This window comes from Dermacentor silvarum, chromosome 6, assembly GCF_013339745.2.
Source record: "Dermacentor silvarum isolate Dsil-2018 chromosome 6, BIME_Dsil_1.4, whole genome shotgun sequence".
Taxonomy (NCBI): Eukaryota; Metazoa; Arthropoda; class Arachnida; order Ixodida; family Ixodidae; genus Dermacentor; species Dermacentor silvarum.
Genome location: NC_051159.1, coordinates 174,807,891 through 174,818,690, shown reverse-complemented (window position 1 = coordinate 174,818,690; position 10,800 = coordinate 174,807,891). Strand labels below are relative to the sequence as shown.

Sequence of the window (10,800 nt, the reverse complement as noted above, 5' to 3'; positions counted from 1 at the left end):
ACTATATTCTTTGCAGGTAGATATCCCGGACACGTCGCAAGGTTCTGCCGCCATGTGCAATGATCGGCAATGATCTACAGGCGCCTCGTTACCCGGTCGAGTTCAATGCTTGCTACGCACCATCCGACCACCGCCAACTCGTACTCCGACTGATCTTCCTCGCTTCGACCATCGCCGCTCGCCATCCCCGCGTCGCCGGTCACTTTCACCGATGCGTCGGCGGCCCGTATCTAACGACGAGTGAAACTAGACGACGCAGTTTCCGAGGCAGGACCTGCGCCAGTTTCGAATGCCCAAGTCCTCGTTCCTTACCTGTTAATGTTATTGACGTGTTCGTCGCAGGCTTCAATGCCACAAGTGCTTCAGGATTGGACATGTAAAGGGCGCCTGTGCAAAATCTACAGTGTGCCCTCGGTGCGCGGAGTCGCACACTGCAGACGTCTGCCGCGCAACCATATTAGATGTGGCACTGTAACGGTTCTCATGATGCTACATCTAAAGACTGCCCACGGATAAAAAAAATTACTATCCTGAAACAGATGGTTAGGGACAGCTCATCTCACAGCGAAGCTTCTGAAAAAATCCGGCGTCGACGTCGTCCTCGACGGAAACGTACAACGCGAGGTGCAGTTCATGCACAGATTGTGCCAACGAGATCAGCTTCAAGTACAAGCAGACCTGAGATCACAAGGAGGCCTCCAACGGAAAATCCTTCCCTTGTAAAAGACTGCCCAGCGCTCCCGAGCACTCAGCCTTCCAAGGAGCCTACACGTTTGATGCCTCCATCGAAGCAAACTTCAGTTGATGTTCTGCCAACAGTAGACCGCCAAATCATTCCGATGTTGCGGTCCATAATTGATGTCATCACAGTAATGCTGACCAGCATGGAAACTCCATCCGCTCGAAGGGGCTACAAGTGCTGGACTCGTTGAGCCCAGTCCTAGCAATCCTCGAGTGAACCATGGCTGACAACCACCAGTCATTTCGTAAGGAGGTCGGAGAAGCATAGATTATTCAGTGGAACGCCAAAGATCTAAGATCTCGCATTGCTGATTTTGCCAGTTTGTACATGTTAACCGATTTCCAATCATCGTTATCTGCGCACCAAATTTAACACACCCTATCAGACTATCCGGCTACCAGTCAATTACATCCTCAAATAACAACGGAAATAGCAAGGTAGTCGTCTTTATTCGCCGTGAGCTTAAGTCATCCAGCCTGTGCAACCTAATGACGACAATCAGTATGTCTGCTTAACCGTCAAAAATAGAAAGCTCACCTTATACTTGTAGGCGCGTACCTATCTCCATCAAGGCCGTTTGACACCAAAAGACTAGAAGACACAATAAAGCGCCTCCTGGTCCTTGCATTATCACCGGGGACTTTAACGCCCATTACACCATTTGGGGCAGCTCAAAAGTCAACGCAACCGCACGAAGACTCGCTTCATTTTTCTCCAATCATGAGCTCTTGCTGCTGAATGACGCTAGTCCTGCGTTTCTACGGGGCACAGTGTACAGCAACTGCGTGGACTTGACCTTAGTATCACGCCGCTTTGCCAAGCGCGTTAAGTGGTTTTTGGACATTGAGACACATAGCAGCGATCACATCCCCACGGCATGTCTAATACTCACCCAGCAAACACACTACGAAGAATTGATTGGACTTTGTTTAAAAACCACCTGGAGGGCGCTTGTCAGAAAGGTCTTTATCTGTACTGCAGGAAGCTATTAAAGAAGCGGCGCAGACCGCTATGTGCACGCTCATGTGCTCATCGAAGTACTCGCAATCCGACTTGGAGTTGGAGCGACTTTGTGCTATTCATCATCGCGCCGAACGAAGATACCGACGCACGAAGTCCATTCACCATCTAAGGACAGCCCGGCGCACTCAAAGAAGATACAACGCCGCATAGATAAACTGGAATCCGAGCGATGGACAAAATATTGTGAGTCCCTTGACCCCCGCAAGCCACTGCCTCAAATATGGAGAACTGCGAGAGGCCTACGGCCTGTTCCGGAACAACGCTTTCCATTCAAGGCACTAGCACTTTCCAACGCCGACATGACCTCGACGTAGCGGAAGATTTCTGTGCCATGATTCCGGTGCAGGCAGCGGGATCAAGTTCCCTTACCTTTGATTAAGTTCCTCACACACGGGACTCACGCATGGATCTGCCCTTCACCACTCAAGTACTCGACGCGGCACTTGCCCTATGTAATCGTTCGTCGTCACCTGGACCAGATGGTATTTCTTACCGTACCTTGTGCCACTTCGGTGAACTAGCGTGAAGTGCCCTGCTGAACATCTCCAGTGAGTCCTGGGAGAATGGAAACTTTACTCAAGAATGGAAGACCAGCCGCCTGGTACCACTCCTCAAACCTGGCATGTCTCCTCTAGAGGTTACTTCCTACCGCCCAATCGCGCTGGCTAGTTGCATTGGGAAGGTGATGAAACGAATGATCCTCGCCAGACTTGAATGGTACCTGGAACGCTATGAAGTTCCCCTGACGCAATGGCTGGCTTTCGACCTCTTGACAACGTCATCGATTTGGTTACTTACGTTCAACATCAAAAGACGTGTAAGCGATTATGTGTCGCCATGTTCCTCGATATCAAAGTAGCATATGACAATTGTCTTCTTGAGGCTGTACTAGAGGCTCTGGAAATGGTTGGCCTCGGCGGTCGGCTTTGTCGTTGGACACGCTTTTATTTACACATGCGGTCTCTATTTGTGAATACTGAAGATGGCCCAACTTCTCAACACTGTACACACCGTGGAGTACCACAGGGTGGTGTGTTGAGCCCAACACTTAAGCCTTGTGATGATTGCTCTTGTAGAATGCCTACCAAATACGGTAAGTTGTCAATATATGCAGATGAAATATGCGTCTGGGCATCTGGCGTGACGCGTCCTCAAGTACTTGCAAGGCTCCAAAAATCTGCGGCGTTGATAACGACATACTTTAGGGAACAAGGCCTCGAGATTTCCCCAGAAAAATGCACATTGGTCGCATTTAGCCGGAAACGAATGACACCATATACCATATCCATCGATGGACAAAATACCTCTTACATCAGAACGCACAGGTTCTTAGGGGTAATCATCGATCGTGACCTCTGTTGGAGTCCCCATGTCACCTACCTAAAGAAGCGCCTGATATCCATCTCTCTTCAAGATTCTCGGATGAAAATCCTGGGGTACTTCAGTGCACGCGATGATGCAACTCTACAGGACGCTGTTTCTCGGGTATCCGAGGTACAGCTTGGCAGCGCTGACCAATACCTGTAGAACGAACATCTGTATAATCGAAAGTGCTTAGGCAAAGGCACTTAGGGTCTGTCTAGGGTTGCTACGATGTACATCAACATCAGAAACCATTGCAATTGCACATGACTACCCAGCCAAGATTCATATTATTATGGAAACTATCAGAGCACACGTCAGGCACCTTGCTCGTACCCCTTCCCACTATCTAGCCTCACTGCCAGAAGACCGACCACGTGCCTCTTTTTGTCAGACGATACTGCCTTATCGCATATATCTTCCATCAGGTTACACAGCTGCATTCTGCATGTGTGTGAATTCTCGCGTTCTGTTAAAGATCAAAAACATTCGCAGGAACCTCGTCGCCGTTACCAGTATAGACCAAGGCGTATTTTTCACCACATACTTCAAAGAAAGCGTAAGCGACAGGCGATGCTTACATGCTAAATGATGCAATCCATCGGTGGCCCCCGGCAACTTGTCAAAACGTGTTGAAATACACATTCACAGATATCTGTTAAAGATGACAGTTTCGGGATTCTAACCACCACGAGGCATCTTCAAGGGCATGAAACACACAGATAAAAGCCCCAAGGAAACATCGTATGCTCAGAATCGCTGTAAACGTGATTGTTGTCGGAATGTTTGGCGCATACGGACAGCCGAAATGCAACACAGTAGTAGTGCAAAACTTTATGTTCTGAATGCACACTGCTGTCTTTTCAGCAGCTGTCTATTCAGCAATGTGCCATGGCTGTGCTTGCATGCACTTAGAAAAAATTACATGTCACGACTCAGGAGCTTGGATGAATATATCCTGCAGGCAAAAATTCGGAGGACGCTTAAACTTCGCCTTTGTGAGTGGAATGCGATAGCATTCAAAGATCACCTGACTGCTTCTCACGCTTCCCGGCAACGACAGCTTATGTAACCGTGAAACGCTGGCGGCGAACGCTATGCACGAAGGCGAGCTTTCTGTTAGAAACGCGCGGCCTCTTGAGTGGGCCAATCTTTTGTTGTTGCTTCGCACTTTTATTATTTTATTATTTCAGTTAGAGAAGATTTAACATAAAAGGCATGCGCTGTTGGTGTTTTGTTTCGTGACGTTTGTTTGTGGGCTGTCATTCTCAAAATTCGAGGAATAACTTTGTAATGAATGCAACACAAGGTGTGAGCAACTATGGTGATAGAAGAACTTTAGTGCCGTATGTAATATGTACGGCAATTTTCGCTCAGGGCACGCCAACGTCGACTACGGCGTCGACGCCGACACCGGATTCTCTGCGCCGCAGGGTCAGGGCCTGTGCGCGAGATCGCGGCTGCACTCGCTGCAATGACTGCAGGAAGACGTGAGGGCTGCGGATCCCGCGCGCAACTCTGTGGTCACGTGTGTCACGCTTATATCTTTCTAATAAGTTGTGCTATGGTTAGTTAGGATAGTAGAAGAAAAGCTTGACACCGGTTACACGAGATGCATTCTTCGCGGATGGTTGCAAGTGAAGCAGAAGACGGGGCGCGTTCCTTAAGATTAACATAATGCCTTACCGGCGGCCGCTTGAGTGTGTGCGCCACTTTCTGAAGCCATTCCTTCACGTTCCTCCTTCCAGAAGCGCTTGGATGTAAAGTGTATGGAAGCATCAAATGGTCAGCAGTCGAGATAAGCAAGATACGTTTGGAGTACTAGTGGAAAGAAAAAGCTGGAAATACATTGACATGACCGGATCCTTTACAGGCTCAGGTAGCGATGCAAAGTAATGAAGTTTTGAGGAAGAGAAAAACGGATTAAGATGTATACAAAGTGGTAGAGTAAAAAGTATGTATAGCATACCTGATTAACTCGAGCAGGCTAGGTGACTATTCGCCACCGCCCCGTTTCAGAAAAAAATGCCAAATCATCATCATCATCATCATCATCATCATCATCATCATCATTCGTATATTGTGATCGTGAACAGGTCTAAAATGCAGCAATGATCTTGGCAAACACTATTATGCATTGCGAGTTTTGAATAATGTGAGCTGCAGGTCAAGGAACTAAACATTCAATGAGCTGAAATTCTGATCTTATTCTGGCTATTTCCGAGCTTGCTCGCACTTGCTAATGTTTTTTTTTTTTGTCTTGTAAGCGGTGATCCGTTTATTTAATGAAGGTCTCTGTTTTGCGTTTCTTCATCCGTACTTCGGTAACCTTTACAGCTTCGACGCGATGAGCGCTCGTCTAGCCTCTCTACGGTTTTAATCAGCTCAAGCTGTGCTATTTTTGTCGGCAAAAGGCGTCGCGGCCAAACTATTAAATAAATTCATTCTCTTCGGACCATTTTCAACACCGGTAAGCTCTCTGTCTGCAACAAAGTTCCTTTCAACACTCTTGTTGTTGTACCCAAGCTCGCTACTTCGTCTTTTCCTTATTTTGGCTGCCGCACATGCGGTGAAGAATGTTGAAAAGCACTCCGTACCGAACTCAAGTATTCTTTTCATAAATATGCATTTCAACCCCCATTGGAACTAAATAAACTCTAATATCGCGTGTCATGAGTAAGAAGGATCCAATAGTATGCAAATATTCATGGGCCCCTTTAGAAGACTGCGAATGCAAATAAGCCGTAGAGTAGACTTCGGCGTTGCTAGAAATATTTCTATACGTTGGCACGTCAGCGCTAATGTTAGGACACTTTTATAATGTCTGCGCCGCCTTTTCTGGATGTGGTGCAGTCGGATCACTTTATTTTTCTTTATGTTTGCGGATTGAGTATATTCCTAAAAACATCGTTTCTATCTCTCTTTATTATGGACAGACTCCCATAGACTACAAAAATAATCAAACTGTATTTCTAGAATTACTAAACTGGAGTATTTACTCGCTAACTTCATTCGACTAAGTGGGCGCCGTGTGCTCATGAGCAAACTTTAGCTTTGTTTATTAACCGAAATGTTGGATATGAGGCTTCCATTCAACTTTGACTATAACAAAAATTTGAGTTAAAGCGACAGACTTGTTTACGGTTGGCAGTGGTGATCTTCAGATGGGGTTCACACGGGATCTCTGCCTTCTTGGAGCCCTGTATACTTTGGTGGAGTGGCCCACGAGTTCTTTAGACGCAAACATTTTCTTGACATAAAAGAGGCAAAAACTGTTCAAAATGTGCTAGATAGTAGTGTTGTGATTTGGTAGTTCACGAAATGGTAATTCAAATGAAACTATTGCTCAAAAAAAACTATCAGGAGATACAGAATATTTGAATTTTATACCACCATACAAATAAAAGTTCTTGCTACATGCCGGATTCGTTATCAATTCATTAATTTTAATACTTACCTGTGTTTGACCAAGGAAAAGTATCGGGTATTTTCGCTATTGATTAACTTAATCAAATAGTCTAAGAAGGAGTGAACCGACCCAGGACGAAAACTATAACGTATGACTCCCGCATTTCAAGTTTTCGGCCATTTGTTATGCCAGAGCGCACGTGCGAGCAACAGTGGTATTCCGCAATACACGTGCGGAGCACTTTTTCATCAATTTCTTCTTTTTCTGTTCTCAGCAGTAGTGGTAAAACAGCGACTTGATTTGTGTCAAAACACCATGCGATTGAAGCTGGTTCGTCTTTCGCCAAAAGCTCCAAATGCCAGTAGTCAAGAAAAACACTTTTTTTTTATTTTTCATGTATATACACAAATCACATTTTGTTCTTTTCTGTATTTCCTGCGCGAGGAAGGATGTCTTGCCCAGAGAAGCGTGACTCCGCAAATTACAGATCACTCAAGGAAACGGCAACGCAGAGCTGCGACGAGTGAGCGGCAAGACAATCGATCCTATGCGCAGCGCATTCCGTTGGTTCTTTCAGCCGTGGTATCCGTGGCCATGACCGTGGCCATGTCCGTAGCCGTAACCAAGCCCACGTCCGTAGCCGCCGTATCCACCGTATCCTCCGTAGCCACCGTATCCTCCGTATCCACCGTGTCCTCCGTATCCACCGTAGCCGCCATACGATGACGGGTGCTGAATGTGGGTGGAGTAAGAGAACGCTCGGCCAGCAGGGTAGCCGCCGTAGCCACCGCCGTATCCACCGTAGCCTCCACCGTATCCACCGTAGCCTCCACCCAATCCTCCATAGCCGCCTCCGTAGCCGCCTCCGTGTCCACCGTAGCCGCCTCCGTATCCTCCGTAGCCGCCGTAACCTCCGTAACCACCACCGAGGAAGCCAGCCGACGCTACGGCCGCCATAACGGCGAGGGAGACCAACGTGATCTGATTGAAAAAAAAAAAAAAGGGAAGTGTAAGTCAGCATGGTAACTGAACGACTGTACCTGAAGAGCACACACAAGATACAAGAAAACAGGTTCTTCGTGAAATTTGAAATTCGACTAATAATACATAGGTTTCAACGCTGTTTCTCACTCATATACGACACTTCGGAGCGCATAAAAGTGTGAGAGCTCCTAGAAGACAAATCCGACATTCCTCGGCAGAGGACCTTTGCACCGGCCAAGAGTAGCCGCCGCATGATGCAGTACAAATTACTCTCATTGTTCTTAAACAGTTAGGCTTGTTTTTATGAGAAACCCGTTATAAGTATGGGTTTCCTTTGTAGCTTCGGGCTACAATGCGGCTGGATGACAATTTTTTCCCTTTCATGTACTTCACTCCACATTGCGTGCTTCCGCAGAACTGATTTCCCAGTGCATATAATGTTTGCTTGGTTTAGTTTCATTTTTCTTGACTGCCTATACTCTATAGCCTCAGTAAGACGTTTGATTCACTTCTTCGTATAACTTCGGCAAGCGTTAGCATCTTTACTGCAATGGCCTTCCTGATTGTGCCTGATGCCTTTTCATGGTTTAGTTTAACTATTGCGATGAGTGACAGGAAATATCCCCGCAAAGTAAGAAAAAAAGAACTAGACGAACCTTGAGACGCTTACAGCTGTATAAAGGCGCGAATATGTCTTTGTAGCTTCGGGCTACAATGCGGCTGGATGACAATTTTTTCCCTTTCATGTACTTCACTCCACATTGCGTGCTTCCGCAGAACTGATTTCCCAGTGCATATAAATGTTTGCTTGGTTTAGTCTCATTTTTCTTGACTGCCTATACTCTATAGCCTCAGTAAGACGTTTGATTCACTTCTTCGTATAACTTCGGCAAGCGTTAGCATCTTTACTGCAATGGCCTTCCTGATTGTGCCTGATGCCTTTTCATGGTTTAGTTTAACTATTGCGATGAGTGACAGGAAATATCCCCGCAAAGTAAGAAAAAAAGAACTAGACTAACCTTGAGAAGCTTACAGCTGTATAAAGGCGCGAATATGTCTGCGTAGAGAGTAGTGTACCCCACTGGGCAAACCTGAATAAAGTTTGGGTAACATCAACGTCATACTGACTTCAAACACAGGTCGCATTCCATATATATATATATATATATATATATATATATATATATATATATAGAGAGAGAGAGAGAGAGAGAGAGAGGTTTAGCTATTTGATTTGCACTTGGGTGTTAGCAATTTTTCATATTCAGCGATACTCGATACCCGCTGACATCTTTATGCCTCAATAATTCATGGAATTATTTCTTGAGAGGCTCAGCGTTCTGTCCAAGCGAAAGCTGCCATACGCGAGCAACAAGAAACGCTGCTTTGCAAATATTCTTCTTGATTCCTTGAAGTCTTTGAAGCCATGGTAAGTTACCGCTGGTATAATTAGAAAAAAAAAGGAAAACAAAACGTACCAGTGATGTCATGGGTAGGCCGTAGTTGACAGAAGTTCACAGATCATTGATGCTGACTTATGAGAGTGGCAGTAGTGCTTACCGCATCAGAGAGGTCTCCATAGCAGGGCAAAAATGCGGTCCATATCCCGAGATATCACATAGAAAGAACGGAAGTTTCACTATTTGCCTGAGCTGACTTACTAAATCCTCCCTCTGCAGTAATCTGTTAGCTATCTCACTCTCTTCTCCGTCTCACTTCTCCGTCTGATCGGCCTTGAAAACCCTCACGTGCCACTGTACTTCGATGCTAAACATTCCCTGGGTAGCGCCTAAGGTGGTTTGTTAAAACTTCCAAAGCACTAAAACTGAGGACCGGTGGGAATTCTGTGGCCCGTGATGTGCCTTTCACGAGCCTGAAAACGCAGCCCTCCATTTTGATGTCATCAATCACCGAGAATACAAACTATGCCATTTCACTGTCAGCGGATCCCCGACTCACCATCGACTTCATCTTTCCGGCGCTGTGCTGAGAGCGGTTCGCTGCAGGGCTCGGGGACGAAAGCACGGTTCGCAATGCACGCCATGTTGGTGTGGTGCGCGCTTTTAAGGCGCGCCCCGGACCGTACGGGGCCTCTTCGTGCGTGGAAGTGTGTGCAAAGAAAGTACGAAAAAAAGAGGTCACAACGGAACTCGTGCGAGCCACAAGTAGGTGGTCGGAGTGAAAGGTAAGGGAGTAGAGGAAAAGGGGGCTGCTCGTCGCGGAAACAATGGCACGCCGCAACAGGGCGCCGATCGCCTCGCGCTGACCGCACCTTTGCTTCTGTTTGTGCCTTGCTGTTTCTTGTATTCTCTCTCGTTCCCAGGGGTGGTATTGACGGTCGGCGCAAGCCCTCGGCGGCCTTCGAACGACAAAAATTGGTGCGCACGGGAGAGTGAGTCTTTGCGGTGGTCCTCGTATGCAGCTGCCGATTCAGCGTCCAGGTCGAGCAACCATCTCGTCTCCCTCTCCTGCCAGTGTGGTTCTCGCCGTTCTTCCATCTGAGGATTATGCAGATTTCTTGTCTCCATTGCAAGAGGCGTAATTCGACAGAGAATTGCGGTTCCGGGGTGAGCTCGCACTCCGTGTCTCCTCAGAGAAAGCCACATTTACAGAACATCATGTTATCGCAATGTTGTGCTTTACGCGTGATCAACTTTTGAAGGCGCAAGCAATGCACTCACGCTTTAAGTGTCATTTTCTTCTTTCATGAGCCTAAGCAGAAATTATCCGATGACAATGCTTCGTACGTGCGAGTAAAGTACGCTTTTTTGGAACAGCAATCTAGTATTACTCTTTACAAGCCAATATTGGTTAAATAAGTGCATTCTCCCTTAACTCACGGAAAGAGCATGCTATAGCTCATCACTAGCCGGCGCCCGCCACCCCAAACCAAAGTTGGATCATTGCGTTGTACAGTGAATACAAACATCGAATACATGGAATACAAATTTAAGTGACTAGCGCAAGAACGCAGGCCCTTCCTGAATATACCTGGGGTAAGATCCTAAGCAAAATATTTCTATCTGGGAAAATTGTCCACACTGTAGTTAAGTGCGGTGTTCCTCAAATTTGAGTACACCCCGGTTGCTAGGGTTATCTGCAGCAGTGGCAGAGAAAGCACCAAGCCCTAGATTGTATCATTATGTTTTTTTAGACTTGGCGCAGATGACATGCTTTGGTACACTATGTTTTGCTTATAATTATTTATTTAGAGACCCTGTGAGAAACTGTCAAAGGAAATCAAGGAGTGTCGTTAATTTCACTATATTTGAACAATCAT

The 10,800-nt window shown here is 46.4% G+C and overlaps 1 protein-coding gene across 2 annotated transcripts in view; it reads right to left on the bottom strand.

The window, feature by feature from the left end:
- The window catches only part of LOC119457059 (neuropeptide-like protein 31), a 43,538-nt gene extending 33,940 nt beyond the window's left edge, over window positions 1-9,598 (bottom strand). The window contains exons 1-2 of one of the 2 annotated variants that reach the window (XM_037718885.2): window positions 9,480-9,598; window positions 6,919-7,517 (exon numbers count right to left, since the gene is read on the bottom strand). In XM_037718885.2, the coding sequence (XP_037574813.2) occupies window positions 7,110-7,517; window positions 9,480-9,491 (420 nt within the window). In that variant the 5' untranslated portion in view covers window positions 9,492-9,598 and the 3' untranslated portion in view covers window positions 6,919-7,109. Of the gene's footprint in view, window positions 1-6,918; window positions 7,518-9,479 lie in introns of those variants that run through there. The other variant, XM_049669848.1, reaches the window with a different exon arrangement.
- Between the last annotated feature and the right edge of the window lie 1,202 nt (window positions 9,599-10,800).